Source organism: Nycticebus coucang, chromosome 22 (genome assembly GCF_027406575.1).
Source record: "Nycticebus coucang isolate mNycCou1 chromosome 22, mNycCou1.pri, whole genome shotgun sequence".
In the NCBI taxonomy this organism is placed as follows: Eukaryota; Metazoa; Chordata; class Mammalia; order Primates; family Lorisidae; genus Nycticebus; species Nycticebus coucang.
Genome location: NC_069801.1, coordinates 19,463,773 through 19,483,188, shown reverse-complemented (window position 1 = coordinate 19,483,188; position 19,416 = coordinate 19,463,773). Strand labels below are relative to the sequence as shown.

General features: G+C 39.2%; 1 protein-coding gene across 1 annotated transcript in view; it reads right to left on the bottom strand.

The window, feature by feature from the left end:
- MACO1 (macoilin 1) overlaps positions 1-19,130 on the bottom strand; it is a 65,842-nt gene extending 46,712 nt beyond the window's left edge. The window contains exons 1-3 of the mRNA XM_053576581.1: positions 18,798-19,130; positions 3,466-3,607; positions 1,603-1,729 (exon numbers count right to left, since the gene is read on the bottom strand). Of these exons, the coding sequence (XP_053432556.1) occupies positions 1,603-1,729; positions 3,466-3,607; positions 18,798-18,877 (349 nt within the window). The 5' untranslated portion in view covers positions 18,878-19,130. The remainder of the gene's footprint in view (positions 1-1,602; positions 1,730-3,465; positions 3,608-18,797) is intronic.
- Positions 19,131-19,416: the final 286 nt, after the last annotated feature.

Genomic DNA, 19,416 nt, shown 5'->3' with positions numbered 1-19,416 from the left:
CAATCCTCAAATCCCAGTGTACACCACATTCAGGCTTTCCCAGGGCTGGAGCTGTCAAAATATCTCATCAGATCTTAGTTTGAAGTAACAGAAGGGAGCCCTACGCTAGTCAGAACGCACACGAAATAGTACATAGAACCACTAAAAACTAGGGAGACCAGAATGGTGAAACTGTTTAGAATATCAAGTAAGGAAAAACTGATGAAACCAAAGATATTTACGGAAAAGAAGACTTAAGAGGATATTACAGTGTCTTCAAATCTCTAAAGAAATGTTAACATGGGCCAGGTGTAGTGGCTCACTCTCGTAATCTTAGCACTCTGGGAAGCCAGGGCAGGAGGATCCCTTGAGCTCAAGAGTTCAAGGCCAGCCTGAGCAGGAGTGACGCTCTGACTCTACTAGGAAAAATAAAATAGCCAGGTGCTGTAGTGGGCACATGTAGTCCCCACTTTCTCAGGAGACTGAGGCAGGAGGACTACTTGCCCCCAGGAGCTTGAGATTGCTGCAAGCTAGGCTGAAGCCATGGCACTCTAGCCTGGGACAACACAATGAGACGTGTCTCAGAAAACAAAAAAAAGGACACACTCATTCAGTGTGGCTCTAATGCAGAGGTACAATGTTTGGGTGTGAGGGGGATGGTCTGCATGCCCCTTGAAATTAAGGAAAAGTTTATAAATTCCTATATATTTTTCTGGGGAAAGCCTTTTTAAGTCCTCTGAGAAATCAGCAAGCCCCCAAAAGTTAAGACATACCGGGTTAAAAGTATAAGGAGAAAAATTTTTACTTAGTATGTGGAAGAACTTCCTTTGACAGCTGCCTCCAAGTGGAATAGGGTGTCAGAAACAATAGGTAGGTACTCTATCCCTACAGGTTTTCGGAGGTAAAACCACCATGTGCCAGAGATGCTGTGGGGCATTCTTGCGCAAAATTAAGGGTTCACCTAAATGACCTCTGACAGTCTTTTCAATGCTGAAATTCCTTGAACATGTTTCTTAGTTGGCACGAGGCTATCTTCAAGTATACCTAAATAGAAATTACTTTTTTTTTTTTGAGACAAAGTCTCACTCTTTGTCACTCTGGGTAGAGTGCCATGGTGTCACAGCTCACAGCAACCTCAAACCCTTGGGCTTGAGCAATCCTATTGCCTCAGCCTCCTGAGTAGTTGGGACTATAGGCGCCTCCCACCACATCCAGCTAGATTTCCTATTTTTGGCAGAGACAGGGTAGAACTCTTGCTCAGGCTGGTCTCATCCCCTGAACTCAGGCAATCCACCTGCCTCGGCCTCCTACAGTACTAGGATTACAGGTGTGACCCACTGCGTCTGGCTTTACTTCAATTAAAAAAGAAATGGCTATCTTCCTAGTGAAAGTTGGTAACTGAAATGCCTACAATTGTGATATCAATTGATAAAGGGTTAAACTTTGTATTAAAATAATTTTTAAAAGATAAAATATATTTTAAGGTTATATTACAATCTATTAGGAAGAGGCAACCTTAAAATGTTCACATTATACTCAACTCTAAATCACTTATTCTAAATCATCACATTTAAAGAGTTAAATCTAAGATTTCTATCTATTTAAGAAATCATGAAGACTTACCTGTGTGCCATACATACTGAACCCATACATATGTGCTAGCAGCAAAGAACAGCCATTGAATAGGGATAAACAGCAGACATATTATATTTGATGTGAATGCTACACAAACAAAAAATACAGAGAAGGCCTAAAGGGAAAAAGAAAACAAAATAAAAAACACAACTTAGAACTTGTTATTTGCAAACTCAGGTTGTTAAAAGCATATTGGACAAAATCATTGAAACCACTACGTGATCACTCAATAACTACAGAGTAAGGTAAAAACGGGACATTTTAAACATTTAAAATCAACCAGTTAGAAACTAGTGGTTAATTTAACATTAAAAAGTAATACTATTGATGGTCCCCAAATCATGAAGAACTAAACCAGAACGGAGGTTGGACTGCAATAAATTCATATGGATTCCACAGGTGGGTCACCTAAAAGAACTAGGATTTTAACAGAGAAAAGCCTCCTCAACCCTTACAAACCATTCTAAAGAGTCTTATTCTTAAAGAATAGAATTGGTGGAGCACAGATGAACCATAGTAAGAAATAAGTTGATGCTGATAATTTTAATAATCCAACTTCCTCCGGATACCACTGCCTTTTACTATTAGGATCTGAGTCTGAAACCATCTATTTGAAGCATAGATTTGCTCTGACCAAAGCACCAGCCGAGGTAGAAGAGTTACAGTTTTAAGATGTGGCCATGAAACATAATAAAGATAACACACAAACCAAGGGAACAAGCTCAAGCCTATGCCCTTGCTCTAAGTTAGTAGTTCTCAGAATGTGCTCTGGGGATTCCTAGGGGCTCTCTGAAATAATTTCAGCAGGTCTTTTTTTTTTGTAGAGACAGAGTCTCACTGTACCGCCCTCGGGTAGAGTGCCGTGGCGTCACACGGCTCACAGCAACCTCCAACTCCTGGGCTTAAGCGATTCTCTTGCCTCAGCCTCTGGAGTAGCTGGGACTACAGGCGCCCGCCACAACGCCCGGCTATTTTTTGGTTGCAGTTTGGCCAGGACTGGGTCTGAATCCGCCACCCTTGGTATATGGGGCCGGAACCTTACCGACTGAGCCACAGGCGCCGCCCTCAGCAGGTCTTTTTTTAATAATAACACTAAAGATGTTATCTGCCTTTTTCATGCTCATTCATTCATGAGTGTGGTGGCATTTTCTATAAGTTACCTGACATATGACATTACAATTGACTGAATTCAGAAGCAGATATAGGAATCTAGCTGTCTTCCGTAGAGCCAGGTATTAAAGAAATTTGTAGAAATGAAGCTACTCTTCCTTATCTTTTTTGTTTTGGAAAATATAGCTATTTTTCATTTTAAAATGAAATTTGTATTAACATGTAATGGGCTTACACTGATATGCATATGTTAAGTATGTATTTAAAATTTTTCTGTTTTAATCTCTAATATAGTAAATGTGAATAGATATAACCCATATTAACAAAAGCACTTGGGAGTCCTTGATAGTTTTTAAGAGTGTAAAGGGCCCCTGAGACCAAAAAGTTTGAGAACTACTGCTCTGACTAATCCAATCACTAACATAGTGACAAGGACTCCAGAAACAAATGGACTGAACAATTATTGCTTCTCTACTACTCTGTTTTCTACTGAGTCTCACCTCTCTTCTTCTCTGTGGAAAAAGAGAAGTGGAGAAAATACAATGATTTGATCAGTTGGTTTAGACAAAATAGTCTTTTAACAGTTCAGTTTCAGTCCCTCGATGCTATTAGTTCATCCCAATACAGTCGCCTAAATTTTGCTAATATCTACTTTAACAGTTCATTATCTCAGCTATTGAAGATTTTCTTAGAAGGGTAATTAAGTCCCCCCCCACAGAAAACATGTATTAGTAAACATACCAGTCCCTGGTATCTGAAGGAATCATAGACGCTTCTGATGAAAAGCCAGAATGGCCACAGGTATTCAAATCTGAACTCCAAGACAAAGTCTGCTAGGAGGACAAGTGCCCACACTACCAGGAATTTCAAGTACAAAAATGTGCTGCAAAACATAAAAATAAAGAATTAATTCAAGGTCATTTGTGAAGAAGTGGAAATAGAAAATGCATTGTTTTAAAAGGAAAAGAAAAAACTTCATATACTATGAAAACAATGGAGATAAAGCACAAAAAGAGATGCTACTGGGGCCCATCTGAATTTTAAAAGCTCTGGTGCTCATTCTAAGATCCACAACTATCAAGATAAGATGATGGCCAAAAGTACTTAATTCCACTTAAGATCGGAAAAAAACATTTTAATTTCACCACTATTTTAAAAATGTGCTAAGTGTCTTATTTCAAAATACTGCAACACTCTCAAAATTACATCTTCCAAGCTGTTCTTCATTAGAAGAAAATGTCACAGTTGAAAGGCTTCAAATTTGCTGTCTCTCCACCCCTTTACATCTGTTTGAAGAGTCATTGAAATTCTTGATGCACAACCCTACATGCTTGAAGAATTCTGTCCTTTTCCCCCTTTCTTGTCTTGTCTCTCTATATAGTATTCATCTGCATTAACCAAACAAAAACCAAATGACTTCCCTAAATAGGAAAAACTAACTTAGGGAGCAAATGCTAATCATTACCAGAGGCTGTGCAGGCACAAAAATGTACATTAAAGAAAAAACCCTTATGCATCCAAGTCTTGCTCTCGCTGAGATATAAACATGTGTTCCCAGTTCCCTCTTGACTTACATTAAACTGCCAGTGGGGACACATATGTAACCACTGCAATAGTTCAAAACAAGATAAAGACATGGATAAAAAATTATTTTTCATATAATCTAAAAGTCTAGTTTCCAGGTCACTAGCTGAAAAGTGGATAATAGAAGCCTTTAGATTCTACTTATTAATAAGTCTCTATTTCTATGTCCCTAATCCTGCCAATTCTGTAGCAGATCAAATTTTGGTATTAAAAAAATTTTTCTAATATATACAGATTGGAAATACCAAAAATTCACTTTGACTTGGGCTAAAGCCTTGAATGTTGTCTTACAATACAAACATCCTAATATTGATGTGATCAAATTAGACATTTCAATAAACACCAACAACAAAATCAAGATTTAGAATAAATAATTTTAAATATATTTCAATAAAATACAAAAAGACACATATACTTGGAGGAAAATAAACAAAAGCAGGATCCAGCACTGAGGATTCTTTCTGTGCCTTTTGAAAACAGAGGTAAGAGACGTCAAGAACAGACACATTTGATTCTCAATGATACAGTATTCATAACAACATATAATTTGTCATCAGGTCAATTTCTAAAGTTAATTCTTACAACTTATTTGAGTTTGATAATAAGATAGTAAATTATATTTAGAGGTTTGCTATACAATCAAGGAACTCAAAGCAAGCCACAAAAGAATGTATTGAATCCTAAGTCCCACCTTTTAGTTTCATTTTTTTAATAGTTTCATTTAAAATATTACCTGGTTAGGCCAGGTAAGGACAAGGCCCTCAGTCTCATTCTCATTCATTAAATCCATAACTAAACCAGTGGAGAGCAATGCACATTTTATTAAAAAGAATAACTAAGCAGGTATTCAGGAGCACAAATCCAGTCTGAACCTAAATTTTCCAAAGTGCTTGACTTTAAGACTAAAAGGTTTTTTCCTTGTGTTCAGAACTGTTCCTAGGTTTAAAAAAGGAGCAACAGCCTCTTGGCCATGATTTTAGGGCATTTAAAAAACTGCACAGCTGGGTATGGTGACATATATCTGTAATCCCAGCTATTTAGGAGGCCCAGGAAGGAAGATTACTTGAACCCACGAGTTCAAGTCCAGCCTAGGCAATATAATGAAACCTCCACTCTTAAAAAACAAACAACGAAGGGTATGGAAACCTGTTTATTACCCTGATTAAACCTTTTTCCCATGGGGCTGTCTCAGGAATGTAGCTGAAAGAGAAATGATGATGATCTAGTCATTACCATTCCTCAGGTGAAGGACAGTTTTACCAATCGCTCTCTGCCCAAAATGCCTCCGGGGAATAGGAGGATCCCAGCATGGCAGGCAACATTTCACTATTTAGATAGCATTATCCAAAGAACCACAGCTTGTTGAAAATGTAGTTTTAAATAAGTCAATCATTTAAACCTGAAGCAGTACAAAAAAATGATCATCTTTGCTAGTGACTATTCTTTTTCAGTTCTCTAAAGGGAGGTTCCTTATTATACATTTCATTTCTTTTCAAGCAACTGTTTTCATACCTTTGATGTTTCTTGACACCCAGTTCCTACTGAATCACAGTTTAAAAGTACAGATAACTTGGAGGCACCTGTGGCTCAAGGAGTAGGGCACTGGTCCCATATGCTGGAGGTGGCGGGTTCAAACCCAGCCCCCGCCAAAAACCACAAAAAAAAAAAAAAAGTACAGATAACTGAAGAAACTTGATCTTTTCACAAATATAAGCCATTTCCTCAGGCTCCCTTTTCAGGCTGGCTTGCCTTATCAAGAGACAACCTAATTAATAAAGATGATTTTTCTCTAGGACTAATCTTGAATTCTATTGAGTCATTTCAGTTCCACAGAGTTTTAGACAGTTCAAGACAGCTGCCTGATTCAGTAAATCATTATTTACATATCTTTTCTCAAGGTACATATACAAACGTTTTAAGACAAGTAATCTAAAATACTGCTCGTAAGTACAGAAACCCTAATTCTTCTCTTTTTATATTCTGAAGATCATAAGATCTTGCCAAATCCAAAGAGATGCCATTTCAAAGGGGAAAAAAATTAGACAGGGATATAAGCTACAACACCATTCTAAAGTATAAAGAAAATGTGATTAAATATAAAACAGTTTTATATACACAGTTTATTATATAACTCAAGGCTAACTTGATGTTATCATATTTTGAGCCAAATAAATGTTAATAAAGATAAAATACTGTATCTTCAACAAAATTTTAAAGCATAGTTGCAACAAAAATATATTTTCCAAAATAATACACTGAAGAGCAGACAATAATATCTTTTGAGGGTCTTGTAAGCTGCTATTTTGGGTGCCAATGAAATACAGAAAAGGCATATGCAATTATTAGGCTTTAACGGTGGTGATTCCTAAAGTGGATATTATCTATAATTTTTTTCCCCTTATTCTATTTCTACCCTAGCCATTTATAACCATTTTTTATCTGAATCCACTTAGCAATACTCTCCATCTATGGATTAATCGTCTACGATTAATGAGAAGGAGTACTGAACATTCTTCTTTTTCCAAGTAAAGTGCACCTTCTCTCCAGTACCTCTAGCTGCCTGTCACCTAGATTATTTCCTGCAGCCCAGATAATTACCGCAGGGAGGCCATCAATCCTTAGTAACTAACCGACCTTTTCCCAGGCAGACTAATGGCCATTTAGTTCACTTGGTCCTCGCCACAGAAATGAGTGCGTGGAGTATGTCACTGGCTATGCTAGTAGCCATCCATCTCAATCCTAGCTTTTTTGTCCTCTCAGTAATGGGAACTGAGAATGAATGTCCTTTAGCATTCAGTATGTGGCATGATACTTCTTACACCAAACTGCTTTGTCTTCTTTTTTTATTCAGCCTCTCACTACTGGACATCATCTCTAGAATATTTGTCCAGCCCTTTATCTGGCCCGTACTCCTGCTGAATTCTCACGCTGGCCACTTGTGATTGCAATCTTATTAATCAAAGTACTGGTCTAAGGTAGTGGTTCTCAACCTGTGGGTTGTGACCCACAGGAACTGTATTAAAGGGCCGCAGCATTAGGAAGCTTAGCAGCACAAGCACCATGTACGAGCTTTTTAGAAAAGGAGAATTTCAGGGCCCAGACCTATTTAAGCCTACCTTTTAACCAAACCCCTGGGCCACTTGTGTGTACATTCAAATTTGAGAAGCACTGGACTATAGTATAAACTTCTTATTGTTATGGAACTTCCACTGAATTCCAGGATTTCTCAGAAAGAAGATAAAGCTCTAAGCAGATAATCAGTACTTCTCTCCAAATTGTTGGCTATCCTCTCCTCAACTGAGAACATTCAAACTGTTCAGGGTTAAAGCTTCCATTTTTCTATATTTCTTTCTGAGTCACAGTCAGTCATAGCCAAGATCCCTATCTAAGTACAATTAAAACTAAAAGAAGCTCTCCCGTTGCTACTCATCTGTCAGCACACAATGTGAACATCGCTTCCTCAAAAAAAAAAAGTCTCCCTGACCCCAAAGACTAGGACCCCCTTACATGTTGTATAGCATCCTGTATTATAAGAACATTTAATCACAATGATAATTTAAAAGCATTTTGTGTAATTATCTGTTTAGACGTAAAGTCCACCAGAACAAAGTCCATCGTGTTTCCTACTTTATCTCCTCAGTGCCCAGCACAGCACTTGCACACTGCAGGAGCTTACATTTTTTTTTTTTCTATCACATATTTGTTGAATGAACGATCTGTAATTCAGAAGAGTGTTTAGGCCTGACAGTAGGGCTTTTACCAAAGTACGCAGTTACAACGATCAATCAAGGAATTGTAATTCAGAAGAATCAATGATCTTCTGAAGAAGAAGAAGAATTGTAATTCATGAATCAATTATCTGTATTTAAGAAGAGTGTTTAGGACTGACAGTGGGGCTTTTACCAAGTACGCAGACAGAGGGAGAGAGGGATGATGCACAGATGACTGGGAAAGGTGTCTGAACAAAGCAACGCTGACAAAGGTAACAAATACAGCTTCTGCTTGAAGGATTACCATGCACCTGTTCCCAATAGGAAGAAACGAATCTAATTAGCCTTACTCCGGGTGCCAGACTATCACTGCATTTGGCCTGCCTGCCACTGGCTCTGACTACAGCAGTTGTTCTCAAAGCCTCTTCTCTTAAGTGAGATAGTAAAGAGATATACAAAAAGGTAAAAGCCACACCAGTCTTCTCAGGAGTTCATTATTGCTATCTTAAAGTAAACTAATGAATGTTTTAGGTTTTTCTCAGTTTTAATTTCTAATACAGTAAATATTGATAAACACAGCCCATATAAACCAAAGCTCATTGAGGTTGTCAATCATTTTTAAGAGTGCAAAAAGGTCCTGAGACAAAATTTGAGAAATGCTGTAATGCAGAAAATTGTACCTGGGCCTCAAGATAAAATAGACTAGAACCACTGCTGTGTTCTGCAAGCACATCTTTGTGTAAAATCCAAAAAAGGGGGGCAGGATGAGAAGACCCAAGCTATTCCACCTTTCTCTTTTCTATTCTGAAGACTGAAAAGGGAACCTTTCTAGAGTTGATTACACACACACACAAACTCACACACATATATGCACACAGCCACTGCCATGACAAATCTAGCAGTGTAAAATATGCCAAATTTAAAAGAAAAAAACTACCTAGAATGGAAATCACTAAAAAAGCTTTTAAGAATTTTGTGGTATAGGGTGGCGCCTGTGGCTCAAAGGAGTAGGGCACTAGCCCCATATGCCGGAGGTGGCGGGTTCAAACCCAGCCCCGACCAAAAACTGCAAAAAAAAAAAAAAAGAATTTTGTGGTATAGCATTTTTATAAATGACCACGTAGACCACAGAGATACCAAGGACAGCTACTGGAACCTAACGCACGTGGAGAATTTAGAGTTTTCGAATGCCTGTTTCAGAAACACCTAATGGTGTGGAGTGTATGGGGGTTGGGCAGAGGGTAAAGAAGCATAATAATAGGTGAGAGAAAACAACTCACAAGCCCTAAAAGTTGTTAACATTAATAAACAATATAGAAATTTGTTTAATAAGTGAATCAAATATTATGCTTATATAATTGAGAGTAATAATCTACTTAATCACCCCTTACATTTCTGTCACACTTGTACCTTTTCCAAATGCTTTCAAATTAATTATCTCATTTTATCCATACAACTATGAAGTAGGCAGAGCAGTTATTGCCATTTTATTTTATTTTTAACTTAATTTTTATTAAATCATAACTGTATACATTTATGGAGAGCAATGTGATGATTTGATATACGATGTGGAATGTTTAAATCAAACTAAATAACATAACCATCACCTCACTTATTTTTGTGGTTAGACATTTATAATACACTCTTAGTTGTTCTGAAATGTACCTTTACATTGTGTACATTAGGTAAGATACTGCCAAGTACCTTCCCTCCACTCACCCTCTCCCTTCTCCTCCCCTCACCCTCAGTTCTTGCCATTTTAAAGGAAAGAAACATTAAAAACAGAGAACTAATAGGCTGCAGGGTGCTGATGAAAAAGCACAGAAAAAAATTAGGAGACAATAGAGACCAGTGTGAATTCTACATGGAAAACTGTGTTGCTGCTAAAAGAAAAAAAGAGGCTTATCTCTACGTAAAGAAGTGGATAAGTAAAACTGAATCCTGTTTTTGTTAAGAAGTACACACATTTGTTTATATAGAAAAAAAGGTAGAAAAAAAGAAGGAACTATATAAAATACATAACATCCTGGAGAAAGACTATTAAGGACTTTTATATTACTCTTATACATTGTCGTATTACTTTAAATTTTTGACAAGCATGTGTTGCTTCTTTTTAACTTTCCATTTTGAAATATTAGACTTACGGAAAAGTTGTAAAAGTAGTACAAAGAAGTCCTTTATACCTTTCACCCAAATTCACAAATGATAAAACATTTTATCAAGTTTCTGTCATCATTCTCTCCCTATATATGTATATAAATTTTTCCCTGAACCATTTAAAAACAAACTGCAAACATAATGCCCCTTAAGCCCTAAATTTCCCCCAAACAAGGAAATTCTCTTATATAACCACAGTATTATTATTAAAATCATAAAATGAACATTAATATAGTAGTATTATCTGATCTATAGACTTTGATATTCAAATTTCAGTAATTATCTCACTAATGTTCTTTATAGTTATAAATTGATAGATCAATGCTGGCCCAGGATCACATTTTACATTAAATTGTCATGTCTATATTGATTTTTTTATTTAATAGAGGAGAGACACCCATTTGGAGAAGGAAAAAGGCCAACGGCATTGGCCATGACACTTCTAATACCTACTGCTTCACCTGGAAAATGAAGATAATGACACCGTCCCTACATGTAGTAGAGTTTGAGAGGATCATATAAATTACTACATATAAGACCCATTCAAAAGAATGAGGTGACACAATACAATGAAACAAAAAGAGCACAGACTTTGGAGTTGGACAGATGTGGGTTTCTATCAAGTAACTGAACCTCCAGCAACCTTGGTTTCCTCACCTGAGAAACTGAAGTAAATACCTTTACTGGGACTAAATAAGATAATACAGATAAAAATATAATAACAGTAGTAGTAACAGCAAAAAACTGTTTGAGTAATTAGTCTTAGGTATTGTGCTAAGTATATTATGTGACATCTCAGTTACCCTTATAACAATCCTATGAAGTAGATAATATTTTCAATTTACAGATGAGAAAGCTGAAGTTTATAGGTAAATAACTTGCTCAAGATCAAACAACTAGTGTCAGAGGCATTATCCCCCAGATAACTTCAAAGCCCATATGCTTATCTACCACATTCAACTTTCTCATGTTAGGTACTCAATAATATTATTTTCCTTCTTCATAGCCACTCACACATGTATAATTAAATTATAAATTTCCCTATCTCCAAGAAAATGAAGTTTTTAAAAAATGAACAGATTTACTTTATGAAAGAATAAACCCACAGTATCTTAATCATAACTACCAATCTGTAAACTAGACTTTTAAATACACGATGAAACTCTGCAGAAAAAACATTTTACGTCAAATGTTCTTTACAGAACTAACTAGGGCACAAAAGATGGGACAATTCAAGTATGCAGTCAACAATATTAATACTCCCAGAATGGGCATAATAACGGAGAAACACATAATTTAAAAATAAAAAGACAGAACTCATTTTTTTCATTTTTTTGCAGTTTGTGGCGGGGGCCAGGTTTGAACCTACCACCCCAGTATATAGGACCAGCACCCTACTCCTTGAGCCACAGGCGCCGCCCAAGACAGAACTCATTTTTTTTTTCTTTGTAGAGACAGAGTCTCACTTTACCGCCCTCGGGTAGAGTGCAGTGGCGTCACACGGCTCACAGCAACCTCTAACTCTTGGGCTTATGCGATTCTCTTGCCTCAGCCTCCAGAGCAGCTGGGACTACAGGTGCCCGCCACAATGCCCGGCTATTTTTTTGTTGCAGTTTGGCTGGAGCTGGGTTTGAACCCGCCACCCTCGGCATATGGGGCCGGCGCCCTACTCACTGAGCCACAGGCGCCGCCCGACAGAACTCATTTTTAACAAAGTCAGAAACACTGTGAACTATAAGGAATAGTTCATTAAGCCTAGAAAAGGAGAAAAAAAAATTCTTATTACATCTGAGAAAGAAGATTCAAGCCTCAGTATTTCTCTATTCTGAGACAGAAATTCTTATTTTGGCCATGAATACAGAATTCATTCTCTCTAGTGTCCAAGTGTCTTTGCTACAAGACAAACAAAGTACTGACTTTCGGACTGAGTAGCTTTTTTTGTTTTGTTTTTTTTTGCAGTTTTTGGCCGGAGCTGGGTTTGAACCCGCCACCTCTGGCATATGGGGCCGGTGCCCCACCCCTTTGAGCCACAGGCGCTGCCCTGAGCAGCTTATTTTTAAAAGTGTCCTAAGGCCGGGTGTGGTCCTAGCACTCTGGGAGGCCGAGGCAGGTGGATAGCTTGAGCTCATGAGTTCGAGACCAGCCTGACCAAAAGCGGGACCTCATCTCTACTAAAAATAGGAAAACTGAGGCAAAAGGATCACTTGAGCCCAAGTTGGAGGTTACTGTGAGCTATGATGTCACCTCACTCTACACAGTGTGACAGCTTGAGACTCTGTCTCAAAAATAAATAAAATAAAAATAAATAAAAGTGTTCTAAAGATGAAAAAAGTAATAATATAATTTTTTTAAAGAGCAAGATTATTTCTAGGAACTTCTCTGCGCTGAGCAGGAAATGGGTTCCAAACAATGCAAATGCATCAGTGATATGGGTGGATACACCTAAAGTGGACCAGTGTACCATTTAAATTACCAAAGGCAAAACCTGTAAAAAACAAACAAAAAAAAGGCAACAGAGGAGATGGGGAGAGGGATAAATTACTTCTGATGACACAATCCCGTAACTCAAAGTGGGCACGCTGTCCTTAAGGACAGCAGAGGAAAAAATATGAAGAAAACAAGGCCAGTTTATAAAAGAGCTCCAAAGGCTGGGGATAAGCACCTTGGAAGGCTGATGAGCTGAGACAATGTGATCGCAATTAAATGTCAAATTAAAGATATTAAGCTTCAGAGAACATTTTCTAAAGTTGATTCTGTTTTTTAAGTTTCCATTGCCAGCATGCATGTGCCAGAATGCCAAGTGAGAGAATTTGAGGAAAAAGTTACTCCTTAAGTATTTGAAGAAATCCACAATGGAAAAAAGTCTAATAAGGATATGTGTTTCTACTGTTGGTATGTTACCATTTTACTTACACAGCTTGCTGGGAAGTCAACTTATTTTTCTTTGGGACTTAATTCTTGAAAAAGATCCAAGTAAAATAATTATGCCCAAGTCTAATAAACCTAGAGAATAAAGTAACCAGTTTATGTGAAGGGCACACTCAATTTTATGAAGAAAAGTAACAGTTACAATATTTCATTTAACTATGTTTATGAAATTTCTATATGTCCTCCAGCCTCCACAAGATGCCTAGAAAATAAATGAAACAAAACATATATACATACACATAAAACCCCAAAGGGTTTGTATCAGTTGGGAGATCTGGGAGAAATGGCCAAAAAGAAAGACTCTGGAAATACAAGTGCTTACAAAGCATGGATTGGGTCCAACATATATACACATACATACACACACACATATATATGTACGTGTATATTATATACACATGCAATATACATACATAAAAGTAGTTAAGAAAGTTAGTTATTAAGCCTGCTATTAAAATCAATTTCCAAATCTAGTTAGGTTCAAGAGAGGCCATAAGGAATCAATATGAAGAGAAAAGAGATGATCACTGATAAAACAGGAAGCTTTTAAACAAATAATCCGAAATGAATCACATTCCCTCCTTTTCCCCTCTTTAACCCAGGAGCAGTGATTTAAAGGGATTTTCAAAACACCTAATGAAACTAAACTGCCAGTACTGCTCAGACAAGAAGAATCATAATGAAACTTGGAGGAAAGTCCTTTTTTAAAGAGAGTACTCTAAAAACTGCTGGCAAAAATTAAGTGCAAACATTCCAGTGTGGCAGATTTTTAAAGTTATTTCATGGAAACCACAAATAGAAGGGTAAATATTTCACTCACAGGTTAAGGAAAACATTTCAATTTCTCCGTTATACTCACCCTTTTCCCCAAACTCCTCTAAAGCCATACAGAATCTATCACTTTTATGTCAGGTCCTGTACTGTAAAAGCCTATCAAGGTTACCAAAATGCTTTTAGGCTATGAGGTTGCAACACTGGTATCTGGGGTTTCAGTTGCAGAACACATGCACAATCAAGGCAGCCAAGGGTCATGCCAGCCTCCAGTGATTCTAATAAGCATAGCCCAAAGGAGTCTAAAACAAGGCTTAGAAAACATCATTAAGGAGGCAGAAAAAGAAGTCAAGTGAAATCTTTGGAGATGAGTTTTAGAGAAGGGTCTGAAAAAGGAAACTGGGAAACTGAGAAGAATGCAAAATTTGATCATTTAGAAAAGTCTTTTTTTAAGGACTTTTGAGGAGCACCAAAGACCAGAGAACTCTTTTCTGAAATAAAGATGGGAAAAGGTAACACATGTACCAGTTACCAGTCCTGAGTCTTTAGTTTTAAGGCATTAAGCTTCAAAAACGTGACAGTCAGGCACAGTACTGTACTGCCTAAGCTTCGGGCAAACGCTACAAGCAGAATCCGGCACAGGAAGGCAGGAAGTAGTCATAAATTCACAATGAAGGGGTTCTTCCTTCAACCACCAGTAACAAAGATATAAAATTATTTCCTGAAGCTTGAAACACATGACTTACTTAAAATCTGTATTATATTTACCTGTGTAAGTAATAATTTTAACTGTGGAGAGTTGGAATATACAAGAACTTGAAACATAAATATTTCTGCCTCCATCTTCTACTTACTATACTTTATCTCATCTTCCTTTTATAGAGTCAATAATTCTTAGGGGGAAGGGAGTAGGGAGTCTGGCCGGATGGTAGGTGGAGATGAGCCACACAGATCTTCTTAATGCTTTTAAAAATGACATAGCACCCCAAACCCACCTCACCTGGAAAATCACTGCCTGCAATTAGAGTACCTGATGCTCCTGTGAAACCAGACACAGGGAAACAAAATGAGTCCCAGAAAGAGGACCTTGGAAATGTAAGAGTTAAGGAGAGTTTTCCTTTTACTTTCTCTTATTAATAATTAATTTTCGCAATTTTCAAACTACTTTCATACCTATCTCATTTGAGTTAGAAAATACTCCCTCAACTTACTGGCAACTGTCTACTTCATCATAAAATAGCACAGGCCAAAATATAGCTGTTAATGTGTGAGGTGAACCACTAAAACAGTAAGCTAAAACTTAATACAACAGTAATATTTTTACTTGAACAGAACTGAAAGTTCTTTGGAACCTCTAAACCACTGTACAAATTTAAGAGGGCCTACTAGTAAACGCTTTAAAGACAAGGTACCATGTGTTTTCCCATATCTTCCACAATTCTCTGAACAATATAGGTTCTTAGTGAACACAATGAACTAGCTTATATTTATTTACTTTAATTTACTCAGTATTTATTGAACATTGAATACCTACTCTATGTCAGGCTCTATGCTGGTTTAGACTTTTTAAAAATTACATTGAATTTTAGCCTTTATAATATAAAAGATCAGACTGGGCAGGGGGTAATGAGGAATATCACCAGTCCTGTTTCTTTTCTCTTAGTTTTGGTTGTTAACTTGACTGGATTAACGTATTTCCATAGTATATTTGAATTTTCAAATGATGGGCATATGTATAAATGCAGAGAATGTTAAAATAATGTCTAAAATTAATTATCTTGCCCTTGAAATCATTCCAGCACAGTCATGATACTGAGAATAAATGATATCATTTGACAATCACCTCAGTAACGGTGGTTGGACTAGAGCCCATGATTAAAATGTCTTAGCAACAGTATTTTTTTAAGCAAGACCAAGCAGCTACTGACCACTTATTTTGACTACTCAACTTTTGTTTACAGTTGTACCAAATCTTATAGTCTTTCCTGCCTTCTCAAAGAATAAACGACGCATTAAATTGTGATAGCAACAACAGGGTGGAATTTGTATACCACACCAGGATCTATAAAGAGTTGCCCAAACTGCACATGTATCACCTTTAGTCCTCAAAACTCATTTAACAGATGTGAGCACTGGGGCTCAAAGCTGTGGATGCCCTGACTGCCCAAAGTGGCAGAGCTGGGATGGAGTCCGAACCTGGGTCTCCTGATTCCTGCAGTCCAGCACTCTCTACCACAGCTGCCTCCTTCCTATGCCAAGGCTCAGAAAGTTGTACAGACTGAGAACATGAAAATAGTTAAGGGGCGGCGCCTGTGGCTCAGTGAGTAGGGCGCCGGCCCCATATGCCGAGGGTGGCGGGTTCAAACCCAGCCCCGGCCAAACTGCAACCAAAAAATAGCCGGGCGTTGTGGCGGGCGCCTGTAGTCCCAGCTGCTCGGGAGGCTGAGGCAAGAGAATCGCGTAAGCCCAGGAGTTAGAGGTTGCTGTGAGCTGTGTGAGGCCACAGCACTCTACCCGAGGTCGGTACAGTGAGACTCTGTCTCTACAAAAAAAAAAAAAAAAAAAAAAAGAAAATAGTTAAGTCCATGAAAGGTTTGGCTATGAAACACTAGACAGTGGTTATCAAAACTGTCAACACTGCCTCAGGAAAAAAAAAGCTCTGTTTAATAAGACCAAAATTGGCCAGATGTTGAGAAACAAAATGGGCATTAGGTGGTGTGAAAAACAATTCGGAATAGATTTAAATGTGATAATCATGAATCTTCAAACATCCTAATTGCTTCAGAAATAATTGGAAAATTTTTAAATCTTTTTAAAAACAGAATTGCAAAAATATATATGATCTTATTCTTTAGTCCAATACTACATAATATGAACTAAGAAACAGATAAGTGAATTGAAACATTCATTTGATATATGATGCTCCAACCAGGAAAGACAGGTAGAAATATATTTAGGTCTTTCATTAACATTTAACTTAAAGAATGCCAAACAGGAGAGCAAGTAAACTTAAGAGCTAAAGCATTGTTGGGTTTTTAGAAATTTTACAAACGAAACTCTGTATAAGGTACATACACTCTTAACATTTAGGGTAAGAAAATTCAAGTTCCAAAAGCCATCAGTAAAATAACAGATCTTCATTAAACAAGAACAATAAATTCATTTTTTCACATTGATTCACACTGATTTGTTACTAGGATGCAAAGCGGGCATACTTATTCAAATACAAAAAGAAGATGAAATATAGCAGAAAACATGTAAACAACAAGAGACTCTCAATCTTCTTGCTATAAATGGAGGTACATCATCTCATGTTAACTGTAAACAACAGTTATTCAAATGCCACAGTTGTTCTAATTCTACCAACCGTGTTTAATATGATTTTTCTATTCTTATGTCACTGCTAATGTTAAGTTGTTCAAATCTTTGTCAATAGCCAGGGTAAAGAACTTTCTTTTTGTTGAAGAATTTATAGTGTGTGTAACTTGAAGAGCTCTTTCCACCGCCCACAAAATCTGCATGAAAAATTATTTGCTTCTACAGTTGTAGTTAAAATGGTCAGGTTTGTTGACTCAGCATGGATTTTGGTCTGTTTTACTTACTGCTATATTCTTACAGGCTTGAATAGTGCCTCCAACATAGTATACTTATTGAATGAATGAATTATTCCTACGATCCTTACATCTTGGCTATTTAAGGATATAGCAAGAACTTTTCACATTAACTAACTTCTTAATTCTTTTAAACTTTAGGAAAGCCCCCAATGTTTCCATTGGCAGCTACTTGTGGAAAGCAATCATTCCATATGTGTAAACAAAAGCATGTGCAAGGTGTACAGTTATGTTACAACTTGGGCGTCATCAGCTACCTCACTTATTTCTCTAAATCCCACAGCTAGAAGAGCTAAATTGTAAAACACCATGAGGATTCAAGCCTATAACCACATGCTGAGAATTCTCCTTTGTAGACTAATTACTTCTGCACTGACATCTTCCTTTATCAAGGCAAGTACCATTTAGAATTAACATCTGAGGAGAACCAGAAAATGACAGCAGCATACAAATTCGACTGGGGAAAGCTATGATAGTTACTAAATTTCACGGTGAACCTGTCGTCCTCTCCTGGAGAACCAAATTCAATTTCCATTTAGAGATACACCACTTTTCTTTTGTATTGAAAAAAAAAAAAAAGAATTTGGAGGAAATCCCTTTAAAAAGGTTCAAAGAAACCTATCTGCTTGGAATTGCCAAAATGTTTGCGAGAAATTGATCATCAGCCCCTTCAGAGTCTGGAGCTGGGCCACAGGGCATGAATTGTGGGTACCAGCGTCAGCCCTTGGTGCCAAGTTTAAGATCCCATATGGGAAACACAAGACGAAAGAAGGCACAACATGGCCCCAGGCCAGTCCGGTGGCAGCTAAGGGGGACCGAGGGGTCACTGTCTGCTCCCAACTTTGTCAACCCCCCGTCCCCATGCCTATGGTCCACGAGCCTTCCGGCTCAGGCCGGCAAACTCCCAAGCCAGAGCGGAGCCGGGGGACTAGCGGCTGTGAGTCGGGGATTCCGAGAGCAGTCCTCCGGGCCCAGCCGCACTGGCTGGGGGGCCGGAGAACGCCGAGTGGGGAAGGGGCTCGCCGCCCCTCCCCCCGGAGGGCCCGGGCGCTCCAACGGCGGCGCCGCAGCTCTCTCTGCCCGCGCCCGCCGCGCCCTCTCCGCTCCGCCAGGCTGGCCCTTGCCACGCCCCGCGCCCCCGGGACGGACCCCCGGCGGGGCAGCCAGCGGCTCCCCGGGCAGCGCTCCTCAGAAGAGCCCCCGGCGCGGGCGCGCGGCCTAGTCGGGGTTACATAACGGGGCAGGGCCCCTCCGGAGTCGGCCGGGGACCATTGGGCCCGCGCCCGTCGCGGGGGGGGGCGCCGCCGCTCACCTGCCATAGATGCCCTCGGTGATCCTGTTCCGCTTTAGAGGGCGGCGGAGCTTACTGCAGTCGGCGTTCCGCCGCTTCATCCTCCCGCTGGGGGGCCGGGTGCCCGCGCCGCCGCCGCCGTCTCTAACCTTAGCCGCTGCCGCTGCCGCCGCCGCCGCCGCCGGCCCGCCCCGCTTCGGGCCTGGACTCTACCCCTGGGGCCGATCACACAGACATGGAGCCAGCACCCGGGGGGAGGGGGTGGCACGGGAGGGGGGGCTCAGAGCCTCCTCCGCCTTCGGAAACAAAGAAATGACAATTCCGGGGCCCGCCCGCCCAGCACCAGAGCCGCCTGCCCCGCCTCTTCGGGTCCGACGGACGGGCCATGGGGCCAATCGAAGGCGCCGTTGCACCGAAGTCGGCCAATCCTAGGGCCCTCTGCGGCAAAACGGACTCTAGAACCCGCCTCTTTGAAGGACAGAAGAATGCGCCAATCATTATGGTGTCTGAGTCCGCTCCTGGGCCTATCAGAAAAGATTTAAATAGAGGCTTATAAATAGGCCCTATAAATATGACATCCTATATTATGCCTTGTTGCGAAGATATGCTTCACTATTATTGGATGGCGTTTCACTGTATT